Raw genomic sequence first — 20,010 nt, forward strand, 5'->3', positions numbered from 1 at the left:
CATGCCTGCCATGCCAAGCCACACCCACCAAGCCTCGCCCACAGAACCATGGTAAAAAAAATTGAATTCCACCAAATATGCCTTATGCATATTTAGGATGAAAAGCTAAATTTAAAAGTAAATTGAGAATGTAAAGAGTACTTCTTTTCTTGAAAATATATTTTTATTATGAACATTTCAATAATAATCTAGTAGAGGGTTGTAAAGCACTGTGAAATGGTATATAAGTCTAAGTGCTATTGCTATTACAAATTTCATAAGTTCCTGAATAATGTACCAGAACCTGGGCCTATTCCTATGCTTGTCAGCCAGGGGTGGGTTCCTACCAGTTCTAACCTCTTCTATAGAAGAGGTTCCACAAATCTACTGTGCTGTTTAGAACTGGTTCCAGCTCCCTACCCCCGCCCATCCGCATCACGCTTGCCCTGCCCGCCGCTCACTGATTGGCTGCCTCACCAATCGCCCCGCCTGCCTCTAAGAGTCTTATCTAAACTTAAAGTCTTAAAGCTATCAAGTCTGAACATCCCTGTGGGTTTTTTTCTAAAGGGTTGGGGTGCAAGGGCCTTGTAACTTGACAGCTTTAAGACTTGCATGCTTCAAATGCCAGAGTTTCTGCCCAACATTTTGGTTGCTAAGCAAGAGCGTTGTTAAGTGAGTTTCACCACATTTTACAAATTGGCCATGCTCACTCAGTCACATGACTGCCAAGCCACTCCCACTCAGTCACATGGCCGGCAAGCCACTGCCACAAAGCAGGCCACACCTACAGAAGAGATTCTAAAAAAATTTAAAACCCGCCACTGTTATCAGCCCTTGTGAGCTTACTTGACTTCTAGCTGAAACTTTCCGAAGGAAACCCATTAGGTCAAGGGTGTCAAACTCTTGATACACATCATCATGTGACATATCACAACTCCCCCCCTAAATGGGGGTGGGGGTGACCAGCATGTTATGCATCAAGTCTGTGGGCTGCAAGTTTGACACCCCTGCATTAGGTGACTGATGGCCATTGTAATTTCCTAAGTGCTTCAGGAGACCTGGACAAAAGGAACATATTAGCTAAACTTAGATTCTTTATGCTGGTCAAAGCAGAGCTCCAGAGAATGAAAGAAATAAGTCAGTAGTAAATTCAATCAGATTATTGGAGATCCTGTAGTTTTCTCAGAATATTACATCCTTATCTCCGTAATATTTTTGCTGATGAAAACAGTATCAAAAAAGCTTAATCTGCAATTTAAATAGCTTTTCCCCCTGATTTTATTTACAGCTCTTCAAATAGCTTAAAGCAGGAAAATGAGCTACTGTTTCAATTTAGGTATAGCTTCATCAGCACATTTAACTTAAGTTACTATTCTAACACACCTGCTGAGAGACTGTTATCCAGCCTCACTTCTTCACCATTGCCATTCTGAATTTAAAGTTCTTATATTATTCCCTGGCCATAGCATGCTCCAGACTCATGTTATGAAATAATGTGGAACTGATAAGGATAAATCTGCTGTAAAAAAATTGAATCTGCTCTAAGGCTCTATTACAGTCTCACATTAATGAAATGAAACTCTAGCTAGCCCATTTTATGCAAGGCATACAATGAAAAATGCATCCAGTTATTCAAAATGAGCTTCCGAAAACACAGCTACAATTTATTTTCAATAAACCATTGTGAAATATTTCCAAATAATATAATTGTTTTTCACTGGACAATTTTTTTAGCTAGTGTATCAGAGATGGGTTCCTACCGGTTTGGACTGGTTCAGCCCAATCAGTAGTAACTTGGTGGCTTGGGTCACTGGAACTGACAGTGCCATGCCCCCAAACTGGTTCTCTCAATGGCACTGTAGGCACCGTCATCTTGTTTTTACCTTCTGCACATGCGCAGAGCAATTTTTGTTGCACTATGCATGTGCACGCAGCGCGCATCAAATGTGCATGGTGCGTCCCTGAGCAAACTGGCAGTAGCCGCAGCCGGAACCCACCCCTGTAGTATATATGCTGTCAGCAACAGCTTTGGCCACTGTTTGTCTTTAGTTTGTACCTGGAAGTGTGTAGAAGTTTGGTGTAGTGGTCAAAGGTGCTGGATTAGAAGCCTAAAGACTGTAAATTCTTATTCTCTGTTCGGTATGGAAGCTCCCTGAATAACTTTGATCTAATCATTTTCTCTCAGACCCAGGCAATAGCAAACTATTTCTGAAAAGATGGCCAAGAAAACTGCAGTGATTTGTCCTTTGAGTTAGCCTTATTTCTGGCTTCTTCCTTTAGAGATTCTTCTTACAGGACAGCCTGATATTAATGGTGGAAGAAGAATTCAGTTAAACATAGATGGTTGTAACCAGCTTCTTACCTTCCCTTTCTAGGGCTCTTCCCAAGAAAAGTTGAAATAGTCCAGAAGAGCTAGCTTTTGTAACCATCATCTATTTGCCTATCCACAGTTCTGAAAACCATGTACATCCCACAGGATTGTTTTTTCCAATAATTCTGTAACTTTGATTAGAGAAATAGAATATGTAAAATTGAAGAACATTAAAATGCATGTGAGCATGAAGGAGTGGAGCGATGCATATCTAATGAACTAGCTGATAATTCAGTGAGTTGTTTTTCTTTCTTTTCAGCCTCAAGAGATGTTTAAAAGGATGGTGGTTTACAATTCATCATTTAAAACTAACAAAAAACAAGTAAAATCCTATTTCCTTTTTGCATATGTGTGTGATATTAGTGATCTGACTCAGTTTTATCTTTCGTTTCTGTCTCATAATATTAAGATAAAAATGCAAATAGCAAGCTTTGTTTTTTTTTTCAAAGAATGCATGCAGTTCTCTTACATTATGAAAAAGCTGGCTATGAATACAAAAAGATCTGATGCTGTAAATTCTCCAGTCATTTGAAATTACTAGTGACTCTTAGACCTTTTCATTTAAATATAACATAAGGAATATGGATATTTTTTTCCATTCAATTCTATCTTATTTCAACTGGATCCTTTGTTGAAATTAATTGATATCATTCAGAAAATGTGGTTTGGTAATAAATGAGGAAAGTGATGGATTGCGTGAATGCACATAGAATGGCCAAGGTGGCATAAATGAATTCTCAGATTAGTAAATTTGTTGCAGATGTCTTTGCCAGTGGTTGTAATTAAGGTTGGATTTTGTATAAGAGTATATTTTGTTTTAATCTTAGCTTTTCTAGTATTCTTAGTTAATTGTCAAACAAAAGATTGTTTTTTCAAAGACAGTCAAAGGTTTACTGGGCTTTCATGGCTAATATCTGTTAGGCAATGCTGGACTTCAGAGTTTTGTAAACAGGGTCTAGAAAATAGATTTCCTGATGTTTCACCAGCAACTGTGGCTGCCATATACAGAGGTTTGTGCTAGGCAGACCACAGGGATTGGGACATGTTTAAAGAAGCAGTAACAGATAACTAACATATAAACATAGAGAAGTATTCCAGCACTGTATCTGCATATATTCAAAAGTACATTGAGGTTGTCTGAGTCCTTAAAAGCATTATTGTTAGGGCTAATGAAAAACCATGGTTGACATATGAAATTCGCAAGATGTCAAAAGCATAGAATGTGGCTTTTAAATCTGGTGATATGATGGCACTTAGAACAGCCAGAGCTCATTTGAAAAGTGCCATAAAAAGAGCCGAGTAAGGCCATTGTAAGAAAGTTAGAACTTTTTTCAGTACCCGACGAACAGGTGTATGTGGCAAGGAATCCAGGCCATTACAGATTATAAGGTGGCTCCATCGAGTTGCAAGAGTGACACAAAGTTTATAAATGAGCACAATTTTGGAATAAGATCCCTGCAAGGAAAGCTGTGCCCCATCCTGATGAGCAAGTGCTTAGCTTTGATGTTACCTCGGTCCAAAGGATATTTTAGAAAGTTAACATTTGGAAGGCAACAGACCTAGATAATATTCCCGGGTGTGTTCTTAGGGAATGTGCAGATGAGTTGGCTTGTGTTTCTTACAGATATTTTCAATCTTTTATTTTAGCAGGGAGGGGTCCCATCATGGGGGTTTTTTTGGCCAGTGCCAAAAAAGTCTACAATAATGGGTCTCAGTGACTGCCGTCCAGTTGCACTTACATCCATCATTATTAAATGTTTTGAGAGGTGATAAAGGACATTATTGTATTTAGTCTCCCTCCAGCATTTGACTCACTTCAGTTTTTTACCGTCCAAATCATTCCACAGAGGATGCTATTTCTTGTGTTCTCCATCTGAGCTTGGCGCCCTTAGGGGAAAGAAATACTCATCTGTGAATGTTGTTTGTCTACTTCAGTTTGGCATTTAATATAATTGTCCCTCAGCATCTAGTAGACAAACTGGGTCGTTTAGGCTTTAATACTCCTTTATGCAATTGGATTCTTGATTTTCTTATTGAGAGGCCCCAGTATTAACGAATTGGATCTAATATTTCTAACAATATTTTCTTGAGCACAGGTTCTCCTCAGGGCTGTGTGCTAAGTCTGCTGGTCACCCTGTTGGCTATTGTACTAGGTTTGTCACCAACTATCAGTGAAGTATGCGGATGATACCACAATAGTGGGCTTTATTCAGGACAACGATGAGAATGCTTAGCATAAGAAGGTAGAGGGTTTGGTGAACTGGTGTAATAAAAACAGCCTTGTTTTAAAAGTTGGAAAAACTAAAGATCATTGTCAATTTCAGAAAATGCAGGTACAGCGATGCATGTCTGAGTATTAATAATTTACCTGTGTAGGTGGTTAGCAGCATCAAGTTTCTGGGTATGCAGCTAATGAGTAGGCTGTCTTTGCCACTCAACAGTGAGACTTTGGTGAAGCGAGCACAGTAGCACCTGCATTTTCTGTGTTGCATGAGAAAAATACATCTTCCTTTCCTCGTCCTTACCACTTTCTATAGACGGACGATCGAGAGCATCTTGTCATATTGCATTACACTCTGGTTTGGAAGCATTACTGCTTTGGACAGGAAGGCAGTGCAGAAAATGATGAAAGGCAGGGAAGATTATTGGCAGTTCACTTCCACCTATCCAGAACACGCATATAATCGATGCTTGGCCAGGGTCCACTGGAACACTACACATTCTTGTCACAACCTGTTTTCCTTGTTACCTTCTAGGAGGAGGCTTCGTAGTAGCCAGAGCAGAACATCCAGATTCAGTCACAGTTTTGTTCTATAAAGTATCAAGCTTCCTCTTTCTTATATGTATTCAAGTGATATGTATGTATGTATGTATGTATGTATGTATGTATGTATGTATATATGTATGTATATGTGTGGATGTAGGTATATTTATATGTATTTGTTTTCGTATATGTATGTATTTATATGTATGTATATAGCATGTGTATATGTGTGTGTTAAGTGTGTGTACACTTTTGAGAACAGGCAGTGTGCTCACAGTAAGAAATGACAGTAAATCAATCAATCTATCTATCTATCATCTGTCTGTCTGTCTGTCTGTCTGTCTGTCTGTCTGTCTATCTATCTATCTATCTATCTATCTATCTATCTATCTATCTATCTATCTATCTATCTATCTATCTATCTATCTATCTTGTGCCCCACTGATTTTATTGTAAATGGGAAGCTTGGTTATGGTATCTGTAATTGCAGTCTTTTAAATATAGGAGTGGCCTAAAATTTTAGCACAAGGATTCCAGCCACAGTTATGTCATAACATAGTTTAATTCTTTGCCTAGGAAGTTCAGTGGAGCAAAGCAGCTGAGCTGTGAAACAGGATGTTTTATGTTTCACATTAAAATGTTTGTTTGCTACAGAAGATTGTTGATAAGTTAAATAAATATGCTTTACAAATGCTTTCTACTTTGCATTTCTCATGACAGTCAGCAGTCCAATATCCTGCTTTTAATTCCCATATGTTCTACTCTAATTATGCCAGAGGAGTACAAAGGTCTTAATCAACATTTATCTAGCCCATGACCTTCACATTGGATGGATTAAAATAAATGGTCAATCTAAATGTGAAGGCCAAATTCAGGAAACCTTCAGATTAAATTGTCTAATTCTTGTGTTCTAAAAGGTAGATCTAACTTTAAAAGCTTGCATGATTTAATGTCAGAAATAACATACAGTTTATCTCTTTCTTTCTGTCTTTTCTTTCTTACTTCTTTCATTTAATCACTATTTTTATTTAGAACCTACTATGCATGTATTTGATTGCCAACCTTATTTTCAGGGTTTCCAGAAATATGTGGAGGACTTTGATCCCTACACCATGGTAAGAAGTGTAAATTGTAAGTGACAAAGGGGGAAGGGTCTATAGCTTAGTGGTAACTCCCATGCAGTGCATGCTGAACATCCCACATCCAATATGTGGTATCTACCCAAGAAAAGCCGTGCTTGGTTAGATGAAAATCCTGCCAATCCAGCTGGAAAAACCTGCTGATCCAGCTGGGTGACATAGTGGCTATCTAAATGTACCCAGGAAGTTATCAAATAGGATACAAAATGTATACTTTTTCAGCATTGCTGTCTAGCAATTGTTATTAAAACTTATTCCCTTTGCTTCATTTCCTTTTAGCATTTCTCCTCACATTTAACACATTTCCCACATCATCCATGTTTTTATACTATTCTGTAAGATTCCCCTTTATTCATCTTCTGAGGTAAAAATGCCACCAAATTGTAATATTTCCTCATAAGAAGGTGACTTTGATTCAGTAATTTTGGTTCAAGTGGGATGGACAAACCCTTGATATCAATACTGAGATACATGGACTAATGAATGATATCAGTACAAGGCAGGATCTATGTATTTCCCTTTCTGTACTAGAGATTGCTTACTGACATTTGTTTAATTTTGTTTAGTTTTCACCAGAACAGATTATGGGAAAAGATGTACGACTCCTTCATATAAAAAAGGTATTGTTTATGATGGAAGAAAGACATTGTACTGTAATTACTACATTCAGTAGAGGAATTCCATTTCACAAAATTCAGAGATGAGTCTTCCCACTGAAAACATAAACACTGAAAATTAAGCTCTGATCTCAGCTGCAGCTATGATACATTTACTCTTGCATTATGAAGGGCAGCTTCATTTTGCAGCTTAGTTGTTTCTTCATTCATTGGCTTTGAGTCAAATCAAATCTTTTTTACAGCCATAGACCAGCTTGTTAGCATGAAATATTATGCTGTTGGGAAAAAAAAGCAAACAAAATCTATGAGGTGAGTGAGCAAGCACAGATAAAGTGCCCATACATGCAGTATGTGGGTGACAGATGAACACATGAATACATGTCTGTAATTCCACAATTTAATACTCATTCATTGACACTTCACTGAGGTTGAGAACACTGGGAGAACCTTCTAAATCTGGGGTGTCAAACTCCCAGCGTCACGGCGTCATCACGGAACATATCAGGACTTTTTTTCCTTTCATTAAACTCGGCATGGGCATGGCCAGAGCATGACGCATCTGGTCCATGGGCTGGGAGTTTGACAACCCTGTTCTAAGTGAACCTGTCTGATCGTAGAAAATCCTTTACATATTCACTTACCAATACTTCTGCCTTTTGAAAAATGGATAGATACAGTGTGCAATAAAGCCTTTTCAGTGATGATGCATTGTTCGTAGAGTATCTTTCTCAGATGGCAGAAGAATGGTCAACCATTCTTTAGCTTTTGGACAATTAGCTAAGATACTTTTTCCCCCCTCTGAGGCTTTTAATCACATTTGTGTTACTGTGCTTGTTCCTTCTGACTTAATAAGGTTTTAAATATTTTCTTTGGTTAACACTGCTGTGTTATTTTCAGTTATCCTTTCTAGTGTTTTTTATTATAACTTTTATTGTAAAACCTGATATCATTTTTATAGAAAAGTAATACATATAGATTATGCCCACTGGTCTATCTACCAGTGGAACTATGGTAAATCAGTTCTCCCTTTACCTATAAACCTTTAATTCCATATCTGGTTTAGAGCAAGGGGAACTCATTTTGTAAGTTCATAACAGAAAATTAACTATGAAAGTACATAATGTTTAATTCAAGAAACATAAATACTGTATATTCATTTTTTTCAAACTCTTTAATAGGAAGGATCATTAGACCTTGCAGTAGAAGGTGGCATTGATTCCCCAGTTGGAAAAGTAGTGGTGTCTGCTATTTATGAGGGTGGTGCTGCAGACAAGCATGGTGGGTATTTGCTTAGAAAAAACTGGAATATAAGGCATCTGAACCCTTGTAAAATAAAGTTAACTTTAAGTAGGCATTTTCCAGAAGTTCAAATTATATCCTCAGACTGACATATCCTCAAATTATATCCTCAGATTGGAAATTTATTTCTAAAATATTTACACTTAAATTAAGACAAAGTATTGACAGTTCTCTCCAATTTTCTGAATGCTTGGGAAAAATTACAGTGGGAAACAAAGTTGCATGTTCTAATTTGTTGGTGCATTGAGAAATGATTAATTCTTCCTGTCATGTATTATTCTAACTGCTCAAATATCAAAATGTTTAATAAAATTTAGATGTCTCAATAATGTATATACGTATTTGAGATAGGCACCAATATAAAAGTTTTTACAAAATAAAATGTGTCATTTTAGAACATAACACCAGTTACCCTTGCCTTCATCTGTTCTCTAAATACCTTTAACAATATTGCTATTGTGGTGTCTGGTAAAATAAATGAGATTGAAACACTAATATGTTTTAATGTTCATTGTTATCTCAGAATGAAGATAAATAAGAACCACATATGATAAATGGCATAATTAAATAAGGACAGTGTCATATGTCATAATTCAACATTGTTATAATTCAATTTTAGATGGTTCTTATAGAAAAAAAAATGACTTTACAGAAAAGCACTTTTTGTGCAGCTAAACAAAATGCCTTATACAGCTATTTTATCTTCTTTTTTGTGGAAGAAGAAAAAATCAAAGAAGAACAAAACAGATACATAGGAGGGTTAGAAGTAATAAATGTTACTTTGCACATAGACACTAGTTATCTCTATTTTTATTATTACATTCATTCTGAAAAGTGTTTTAGTGATTAAAGTATCAGACAGTGATGGTAGAGATTGAGGTTGAAATCCCTAACCAGCCATGATGTTCATTGGAAGATTAGGGGCCAATCTCTCATCCTACCCTACCTCTCAGGAATGATAAATATAATGTTATTTGGAGGAACGTTTGAATGTAATATATATATATATATATATATATATATATATATATATATATATATATATATATATATATATATATATATATATATATATATATATATATACAGTATATAAAAATCTTGCATGATATGATCCAGATCTTGCCATTCGGATTCTCATTTTCAATTTCAGTTAAAGAAAGATAATACAGATTTGCTTGTTCCTTTGCCCTTTATTTGCTTAATCAGGAGGTATTGTGAAAGGAGATGAAATAATGGCTGTAAATGGCAAGATTTTATTGGATGCTAAGCTGGATGAAGCTCGGGCAGCTCTTGCAAAAGCATGGATTGTGGGAGGGGTAAGTTGGAAGAGATGAGTCTCATCTCAAAATTACATATCAGATAGCCATTTTTCCTAGAAAGTGGCAATAAATAATTTCTAGCCTACTGATAAAAGTATGTTAAAAATTAATAACTCTTATAGCTATTACACAGGATAGCTCCAGGAATGGTATATGTACAGGAATAGTAACAAACATGGGGACAATCCAACTCTTGACAAACAAACAGTTTGAAAACAATCAACTGCAAGTAGATAAATAGGTACCAGGTAATAGCATTCTGTGTACTTTGGCATGTAGTCATGCTGGTCGCATGACCACAGAAGCATCTTTGCTGTCTCCCTTGACTAAGAACCAAAGATGAGCAGCACTCTCTGGGCAAACCTTTTTTATTATCATCTTAAAAGCCTGTAATGAAACAATGAAATATGAAACACGACTTTGCTAAGTAAGCATGGATATTATTAGCAGTCATTGCATTTTAATAAAAAATGGTTATTTTAATTATTTTTCAAAATAAAAAATATTGTAACCAAATTGCAAGAAAGATTGGATAAATAATGAAATAACTGATGGTGTGCAAAAAATATGTGCCAAATAGTCAAATTCCTTTTTTCAATGAAGAAGAAAAAGTTCACATGGCCAGTTAAGAACTGATTAAAGCTATAATATATGCTGAATAATTCAGCATTATTTCCCTCCCATCTATGCGTCAGAAAAAATTCCCAATGATAGCCATGTGGCTCATCTTTTACATATATTCATATATTATTTCTCAAATAAGACTCTGCATGGAATAGAAATTGTTCTTGGCAAAGGAGAGAGAGAGATTCTAAATTGCTTCTGTTTAAGCAAAATGCTTCAGGCATATAATCCATTATTTTAGTATTCCTGAATGTGTGTCAGTACATTGCATGCTCTTCTGACTTGGTGGGATGCTTATGATGAAAGACTGAAGGGATTAGTGAACAATGCAAGAGAGATGAAAGCTTCTGAATGTGGGACAAGGCCTTTTTAGTAGCATTGAAAGTGGATCTTGAAGGGAAATGAGCATGGAAGGAAATGAAAGAAACTGGAGTGAAGAAAAGTTATAAATCCTACTTGCAAAATGATTAATCTCCAAAATAGAATGCAAAGGGGATTTCAGGAAAGAAGACATGAAAGCTGTTTTAAACATAGTTGGAAATATGAAAAGAATGCTTGATGGAAATAAAAAGCAAAAGGGACACAGGCTGAGAAAAAACTGTATTAGAGAATAAGTGCAAGAAGGATATTAGCCAGACAGCAAGAAGCAACTAAGATCAGGGCTGTCAAACTCGCAGCCTGCAGGCCAGATGCATCACATGCTGTCCAAGCACGTGCCAAGCACGTGCTTAGTGAAGGGGGGAAAAGTTGTGATACGTCACGTGACGACACTTCTGACTTAGATTAAATGAAGTAGAGAGAAATTACTTATTTATTGGAGGAAATAGATTTTACTGCAATTAACAAAGTGAGCTAAATAAGGAGCCTCCCGTGGGGTGAATGGAAGTGCAAATAAGAGCTATGAAATTGGGATGAGAGAATGTAAAGAGTATTTTAGATTTTTGTGTGAGGGAGGGAATGTTAAGAGCAGGTTAGAGATTTGTGTGGAAATTATGGTGATGCAAGTAGACCTTGCTAAGCAACCACTGTTGAGACCAGCAACAGTGCCATGGTGATTAACCAGAAAATCACATAACCATGACAGGCTTATAACTTCACCTCTCATTTAGTTGTTAAATGAGCCATTGAAGTCATAAGGGAGACATGACATGATTGTGACTTATGTAAGTCCATCTGCTTAACTCTGCTTGTCACAAGCTAGTTGGGAAGCAGGCATATATGAATGATCATATGAGTGTGAGATACTGCAGTGGTCATAAATGTGTACTAATTGCAAAGTGCCTGAATGTTTGTAAATGTAATGATTGGTTGCAAAACCTTTTTTTTACACTGTGTAGATTTGAATGGTTACTAAATGAGGCAGTTGGTAAGCAAGGAGTAATCAGAGAGAGGCATTAAAATGAAAGTTATAAATGTTAGTGTCCAGGAAAAAAGGATAAAAAGAGATGATTAATGTTAGAAAATAATGTAGATGATTCATTTAGAGAAAAATTAGAGCAGGTTATGGAGACATATTTGTTTAATGTGTGTATGAAAGCTGCTAAAGTTTGGAAGAATGCTGTTATTATTTTCCTACACAAAGGGAAAAGAAAAATACCAAGGTTGAATGCAAAGACTACTGGGGGAATAGTTTGTTAAATCTGCCTGTGAAAGTGCTTTGTACTGGGATGGGTGTAGAGTTACAGTTAGGATGAAGATAGAAATGTTTATTTGTTTATGGCCTGTTGTGAAGAATGAATGCTTATCAAAAAAAAAGCAAAAATGTTTGTGTGTAAGATCATACTTCTGTACATTTCCTATATAGAAATGAAAGTTGAAAGTCATAAAGAATGGGAGGCAACTAAATCCAGTGGAAATAGGGATCCTTAAGAAGTATTTGTAGTAAAACAAGTAATAAGGTCAAGAATTAGTATTTTAATTAATGTAGATTGGATACAAAAGCATAAAAAAGTCTTTTAAGTTGCTTTGGCAACCGAAAGGAAATGAATAATGATTGCATTGCAAAACACATACTGGTAGATCAGGAAGAGGGAATCAAGAGGGAAGATTAAGAAGGCTGTATTTGGATGGAACTGATGAAACCTCAGAAGAAAGGGGTGAGAACTTCAAAAAAAGAAAAAGCAATGTATGAAGCTATGTGTGGATGTGGTCAAACAGCCAGTTTGAGAGCCAGTTTGGTCTAATGGTTAAAGCACCAGGCTAGAAATTTTTTTTGATTTTGATTTTATTAATATTTGTAGGCCGCCCTTTTCCCTGAGGGGACTCAGGGCGGCTCACATAAAATCAGGGGAGGGGAATACAAACATTGACATAGAGACATATTATAAAATAGTAAGCAACATACATTCATCATTCGGGAGGGGCGGCTATCCTTGTCCCCAGGCCTGACGGGCTAGCCAGTTCTTAAGGGCTATGCAGAAGGCCTGGACGGTGGAGAGGGTACGAATCTCCACGGGGAGCTCGTTCCAAAGGGTCGGGGCTACTACTGAGAAGGCCCTCCTCCTTGTAGTTGCCAGCCGGCACTGGCTGGCCGATGGAATACGGAGGAGGCCTAATCTATGAGATCTTATTGGTCGCAGGGAGGTAATTGGCAGAAGGCGGTCTCTCAAGTATCCAGATCCACTACCATGTAGGGCTTTATGGGTGACTAATAGCACCTTGAAGCGCATCCGGAGATCGACAGGTAGCCAGCGCAGCTCGCGGAGGATAGGTGTTATGTGGGTGAACCGAGGTGCACCCACAATCACTCGTGCGGCCGCGTTCTGTACTAGCTGAAGTCGCCGGATGCTCTTCAAGGGCAGCCCCATGTAGAGCACATTGCAGTATTCCAGCCTAGAGGTCACAAGGGCCCGGGTGACTGTTGTGAGAGCCTCCCGATTCAGGTAGGGTCGCAACTGGCGCACCAGGCGAACCTGGGCGAATGCCCCCCTGGTCACAGCCGTCAAGTGGTGGTCAAACGACAGCTGTGGGTCCAGGAGGACTCCCAAGTTGCGAACCCTCTCTGAGGGGTATAGAATTTGACCCCCCAGCCTGAGTGATGGAATATTGATCGAATCTTTGGGAGGGAAGCACAACAGCCACTCGGTCTTTTCTGGGTTGAGTACAAGCTTGTTAACCCTCATCCAGTCCATAACGGCTTTAAGGCCTCGGTTCATCACGTCTGCCGCTTCATTGAGTTGGCACGGGGCGGACAGATACAGTTGAGTATCGTCCGCATATTGATGGTATCTGATCCCGTGCCTGCGGATGATCTCTCCCAGCGGTTTCATGTAGATGTTGAATAGTAGGGGGGATAAGACCGAGCCCTGAGGCACCCCATATGTTAGGGGCCTAGGGGACAATCTCTGCCCCCCCACTAACACCGACTGCGACCTGTCCGAGAGGTAGGAGGAGAACCACCGCAACACGGTGCCTCCCACTCCCACCTCCCGCAGTCGTCGCAGAAGGATACCATGGTCGATGGTATCGAAAGCCGCTGAGAGGTCAAGGAGGACCAGGATGGAGGAATGTCCTCCATCTCTGGCTCTCCAGAGATCATCGGTCAATGCGACCAAAGCGGTTTCAGTGCTGTAACCGGGTCTGAAGCCTGACTGGAAGGGGTCAAGATAGTTTGCTTCCTCCAAGGACCGTTGGAGCTGGAAGGCCACCACCTTCTCGACAACCTTCCCAAGGAAGGGAAGGTTGGAGACTGGGCGATAGTTATTAAGAACAGCTGGATCCAGAGATGGTTTCTTTAGGAGGGGTCTCACCACCGCCGCTTTCAGTGAGGCGGGGAAGTTCCCCTCCCGAAGAGAGGCGGTAACAACCGCCTGGATCCAGCCTCGTGTCACCTCACTGCTGTTAGTAACCAGCCATGAGGGACACGGATCCAGTACACAGGTGGAGGCACTTACAGCCCTCATGGCCTTGTCCACATCCCCGGGGGTAACATCCTGAAACTCAACCCAGAGATGTTCTACTTGATCCTCCTGTGCCTCGGCTGGAACTGCGGGGGTGGAGTCCAAGTCCGACCGAAACCGAGCAATTTTGTCCGCTAAGAATTGGGCATAGTCCTCAGCTCTGCCCTGCAAGGGTTCCCCCGCTTCCCTTTTATTCAATAGGGAGCGGGTTATCCTAAACAGGGCGGCTGGGCGGGACTCAGCGGACGCAACCAAGGTGGCTATGTGAGATCTTTTTGCTGCCCTAAGTGCCCTGGTGTATTCCTTGGTGCAGGTGGTTACCATTGCTCGGCTCAATTCGGACTTATCGGACCTCCAACGGTGCTCTAGGCGTCTCCTCCGGCGCTTCATCTCCCGGAGTTCCTCGGTGAACCAAGGAGGTCTCCGGGATCCGCCGCCTCGGAGGGGCCGTAGTGGCGCAATCTGGTCGAGGGCCTCCGATGCTGCCGAGTGCCAAGCAGCAACCAGAGTCTCTACCGGACTGTGGGCGAAAGTGTCAGGAATAACCCCAAGCTCCGTCTGGAACCTTAACGGTTCCATAAGTCGCCTGGGGCGGAACCACCTGGTCGGTTCCTCCTCCCTACAGTGGGGGTCAAGAGACCATGAATTCAAATCCCACTTTAGCCATGAAAGCCAGTTAGTTACTTTGGGCCAGTTACTCTCTCTCTGCCCGACTTACCTCACAGGTTGTTGTGGGAAAATAAGGAGGAGGGAGATGTGTTGAATGTGTTTGCTGTTTTGACTTATTTGTGAAAATAACAAAGGCAGGATATGAATGAATGAATGAATGAATGAATGAATGAATGAATGAATGAATGAATGAATGAATGAATGGTGTGAAGAGTTATCTATATAATTCCCTTTTATTTTTATTGCCTCATAACTGAATTAATCTGGCACAGTTAATCTTTTTGTACTTCTCATAATGATTTTTTCCAGTGAGTCTGGTCTATCAGGAAACTTGGTCTACCCAACTATGGGATGGAGCATACTGCTTCCACTTTCGCCTTTCAGCCGCAATCCTTTTCCGCAATCATTTTCACAACAAACTATTTTTGTGTTGAATTTATATTTCACCAACAAAAATTCATATTTTTCCATAATATTGCTTATTCCAAAAGGGGAAAAGCAGTGGGTATGCTCATTGTTTTCTATACCACGTTTTCATAACAAGCAACCTGATTAATGAAAGGTTATATAATGAAACCATACTCTGAAGATGTAATTTTTCATTCCCTGATCATTTACATATTACATTAATTAAACATTTCTTCCACAGGATTGGATTGACTTGGTCATTGCAGTGTCCCCCCCCAAGGATTATGATGATGAAATGTAAGACTTCTGAATTCACAGACATAAACTAGATTATCCTTTTATTCAATTTCAGTTGAAGTTCTTAAGTGCACCTCTAGTTGTTAACCTGTTAAGCAAAATGTAATCAAACTGGATATATTTCAACGAAGGAAAATTAGCTACTAATCCATTTGAAAGATAGAGACATCTGAACAAACAGGTTGAGAGGAAAAGGTATCATTAAAAGTATACAAGACCAGCTAGTAATGGAATACTGTAGGAAAAAAATAACTATCAAGATAGCAAATAGAGAAACCTTTAACTTAAAGGGCAATTATCCATCTGTACTTTAACAGTAGATCTCTGTAGTTTATTTATATGTACTGAAGCCCAAACTCATCTCAAATATTGATTCTCAGTATCAATAGAAGTAGAAGATACACATACATACATACATACATACAGACATACATACATACATACATACCAGGGGTGGGTTTCAACTGGTTCGCGGCGGTCCCCGCGAACCGGTTGGTCGGCGAACCCGGAAATAAGTAACTTCCGGGAACGGCGAAGGCCCCATCCACCCGCCCGCGCTCCTTACCCGGTTTTGACAAGTTCTGCGGTTCCACGCATGCGCAGGACGCATACAGCACCTGCGCTTTCCTCCAGGAGCAGCTGGAGCATCGCACAGACGCTAGTACGCATGCGTGCACTGTGCGCGTGCACGAGGAACTGGTTGGAACGGGGCGAGAAACCGACCCCTGATATATACATACATACATACACACACAAACATACTATGTAACAAAGGGGTGGGGGTAGAGGGATGCTGCTACATATTTTTTAAAATCAAACCTAAATGCTTCTTCTTTTAAAAGCCACTGCAATCTGAAAGTAAGTTTAGGCCTAAAGACCTGCAAAAAAAAGCTTATATCTTCATTTAATATTTCACATTTTGTGTGTTTGGTGCTGCTGATCCTTAATAATCCATCAATCCCAAGACAAATGGAAAGGCTTTGGAGGGCATGCATTTGTGTGCAGAGCATGGCTTTTCCTGCCTCTGTAAACAATGCAACATTTTCCCATGGGTGAGAATGGAGCTAAACTCTTTTTCAAATTCTTTGCAAAACACATATCTGCTTAAATTTTGCATGCCAATAAATGTTATTTCTGTTATAACATCCCTATAAAAACAAATTTGATTACATTTTCCTAATTTGTAAAACCATAATTCTGTATTAAGAATAATCCTATATTATGAAATATTTAGAAAATATAAATAGTGCCATTTTCTTTAGCTGTTTAAGTTTGATGTGAATTTTTCTACTTCTTGTAAGCTATCTTTTCCATCTAGGTTATTGTTTAATGTGTCTGTCCCCTCACCCAAACAACTAGTTCCCAGAATTGGATGCATTTCCATCACACATCCACAAATGTGTTGTGCTGTTGGCCATGTACTAGATTTTTCTAGAAAAGTCTAGAAAAAAGCTGTTCTTAAGCTTTCCTGTTTTCAGAATGTACCAATATCTGCAGAGTTTATAGTTTACTTGCTTTTCAACTTCCATGAAAGCCAGTCTATTATTTAAATACCTTGGAACTGGACTGTCAAAACCAAATCTTACTGGTCATAGTGGGCTTTGAATATTGTTCACAGTGGATGTTTTCTTTAATTTTCTTTTTCTTGTGTTATATTGCAACGAGTTATCTAAATATTCTTTCATACATTCTATTTGATATAATTTTCCAGCAGCTCAATCCTATTCTAGTCTACTTCGAAGTACACATAAATGCATTTGTAGGGAATTGATTCCCAAGGAAATGTTAGATCCACCAATCTTAAAGCAACAGAAAATTATACAAGAAAGAGAGTCACCGAAATTTAATATGTGATATTTCCTTCTTTGTAAATATGCATAGAAACACACAAAGCATTTATGATACCTAAGAAGAAGAAGAAATCCATACACATGGTAGTTCCAGGTCCAGTTGCTTATGAACTAGTTTAGGGGGTTAGTCTAGAAGACCACCAAGGTCCCTTCCAGCTCTGTTATTCTGTGAACTAAGAAAGCTAGGAAGTTCAGTATCCATTTGTTGGCAAAAAGAAAGTACAAATAAATCACTCTTTTTTTGTGCTGTACAGTACTTTGGGAGTAATTTTCTATCTTTATCTTGGTTGAAGAGATAGCTCATGTCGCTCAACTTAAGAAGAACTGTGTATTTTTCTTTTACCACCAAAAACATTCTTATTCCCACATTCTCATCTTTGCTAACTCTCACTCATCCTTAATAAATCTTCTTAGTGGTGACATTTTTTTCAGTTTCTTGTGAAAAGTAAGGAATAAGTGAAAGTAAAGGAGGTGTTTTTTTAAACTTTGGCTCACCATTTGCTTTTTATGTTATCATTGCTTGACCAAGTGGGCATTAACTGCATTTTTGTACTTTATTTCAGGACATTTTTTTAACAAAATGAGAGATACCCAATACATCTTTTGAAGAAAGCTACCAATGAATCATCATTCTTACCAAGCTACAAATCTTGGTACAAAAAAGTACAAAAGAAGAACAGCAAACAAGAACAACACAAGATAATTCAAGTGGCTCAGGCCAATATGCTTTTACAACAATATATCATGTCATTTCCTCCCATAAGTTATTACTGTTGCCCAGTTATATAGTAACAGCATATAGGCAAAAATTCACTGTACATGATAAAAAAAACAAATGCTAATTTTAAAATGAAGTGCAATTCATACAAAATCTTATAGTAACTGTCATCATTACAATGGAGAGAGTCATTTTTTCCGTAAGTAATATATTCATAGTCCCATATATAACTGAACAGAAATAAAGTGAAATCAATGGGACATTTTCCAGAAAGTATAGAAATGAGTGGGGGGGGGGGGGGGTAAGAGAATGAAAAAAAGAAAGATATGGCTGAAATCAGTTCTATATTGTTTTGGGAATTTTTTTGTCAGTTATAAACTACCTTTCTGCAGATTTTATGGGGGAAAAAATCTTTTGCAATTAATAAAAAAAATCTGTCCAATCTATATTCTCTGCATAGGACATATTCTCTCCTAGGACTTAAAATATACTATTGCAAAATTACCAAGAAATGTAGTGGGATTTTTTTTCCTATGCAAATTCTAATTCCATTTTCTAATTTTAATATTTTTTTAAAAAAATAACTCATCTCTGTAAAGAAATTAACATTAACTACTGCTATCTTAGTAATTATTTGATGACATTTCAATTAATTAGATCAACCAAGAATCCTGTAGCAGCAAAACCCACAGATTCCTATTCAACCTTTATCCCAACACCTATTTATCAGAAATAATAAACTTGGCACTGTTCTGAACATGTTTGTTCCATTCATGAAAGATTGAAGTTGCCATGGATGATGAATGATGAAAAAATGGTATGAATAAAAGGAGAGGAATAATAAAAATGGCATGGAGTAGGAAAATATCGGTCTCTAGTTGAATAGGAACAAAAATTGCAGGAAGATTAGCTACAGTTCTCAGTTAGAAAATTAGAAAATACAAGTTGAACAGAGTGGTAGGCTATATTTCACTCCAGCAATTCCGCTAGCAGAATTTTTTTTATTTTAAAATTATGCTTGTTTTAAGTCAGTCAACAAAAGAAGCTAATTATAATTCCTAAATTACATTTGTATATAGTTTTCAGCAGATTTCCTTTGGATCAGAGCTGGAAATCTGTTAAAGCTGTTCATTGCTGGAAAGGGAATTTTAAAGTGATTAAATAATACACTGCTCCTAAATTCAGCTAACTTCGCAATCCAAGTTCTGGTAAAATGAATTATACAATTCATGTGTCAGATAAATTATACTAGTGAAATTCTATTGGTTCATACAAGGGCATCTGCAGAGGTTGTGGTATAAAGTACTACCATCAAGTATTTGCCATATTTTATGCTGGGTCATCAAGTCACTGAACTACTTTAATACTTAAAGAAGCATTTGCTTGATGATGGCACTATACATGTATCGCCATTTTGGCATATTTACACTTTGCGGCAAAAACCATTGCTCTGGTTAAATCAAATAATTGCCACACATGGAAACAAATTTCTGTTTCTATAGATCGGTTTGTGATATTATGGATTACTTGCATAGTAGTTTTTCATATAACACTGAGCCAAAAAATAATAATTTCCATTTTAAAATGTGTGTATTTAATTGTAGATGATTATTTATAATTTTCAGATACCACAGAGTATAAATATTTAATTTTAATGTGAACTACATGTATCAAAGTTTATATTCATGAAATTATGTAATAGAGAGGCATTTTGAAATCAAAGCCCTGGAATCAAAACAAATGTTCATTAAAAGAATCATACAAATTTATTCTGAATATAATTTTTGTATTTGTGACCTCAAGACTGGACTACTGCAATGCGCTCTACATGGGGCAGCCCTTGAAGAGCATTCGGAGACTTCAGCTTGTCCAGAATGCAGCCGCGCAAGCAATTGTGGGTGCACCCCGGTACACCCACGTCACACCTATCCTCCGTGAGCTGCACTGGCTGCCTATTGGTCTTCGGATACGCTTCAAGGTGCTAGTCGTCACTTATAAAGCCCTTCATGGTATTGGACCTGGGTACTTGAGAGACCACCTGCTGCCAATTACAG

At 38.2% G+C, this 20,010-nt stretch overlaps 1 protein-coding gene across 1 annotated transcript in view; it reads left to right on the forward strand.

The window, feature by feature from the left end:
- The window catches only part of USH1C (USH1 protein network component harmonin), a 63,776-nt gene extending 44,002 nt beyond the window's left edge, over positions 1-19,774 (forward strand). Inside the window, exons 16-21 of the mRNA XM_032209197.1 lie at positions 6,188-6,229; positions 6,820-6,873; positions 8,049-8,148; positions 9,379-9,488; positions 15,333-15,388; positions 17,802-19,774. Coding sequence (XP_032065088.1) covers positions 6,188-6,229; positions 6,820-6,873; positions 8,049-8,148; positions 9,379-9,488; positions 15,333-15,388; positions 17,802-17,814 — 375 coding nt within the window. The 3' untranslated portion in view covers positions 17,815-19,774. The remainder of the gene's footprint in view (positions 1-6,187; positions 6,230-6,819; positions 6,874-8,048; positions 8,149-9,378; positions 9,489-15,332; positions 15,389-17,801) is intronic.
- The last annotated feature ends 236 nt before the right edge of the window (positions 19,775-20,010 follow it).

Source organism: Thamnophis elegans, chromosome 1, assembly GCF_009769535.1.
Source record: "Thamnophis elegans isolate rThaEle1 chromosome 1, rThaEle1.pri, whole genome shotgun sequence".
Classification (NCBI taxonomy): domain Eukaryota; kingdom Metazoa; phylum Chordata; class Lepidosauria; order Squamata; family Colubridae; genus Thamnophis; species Thamnophis elegans.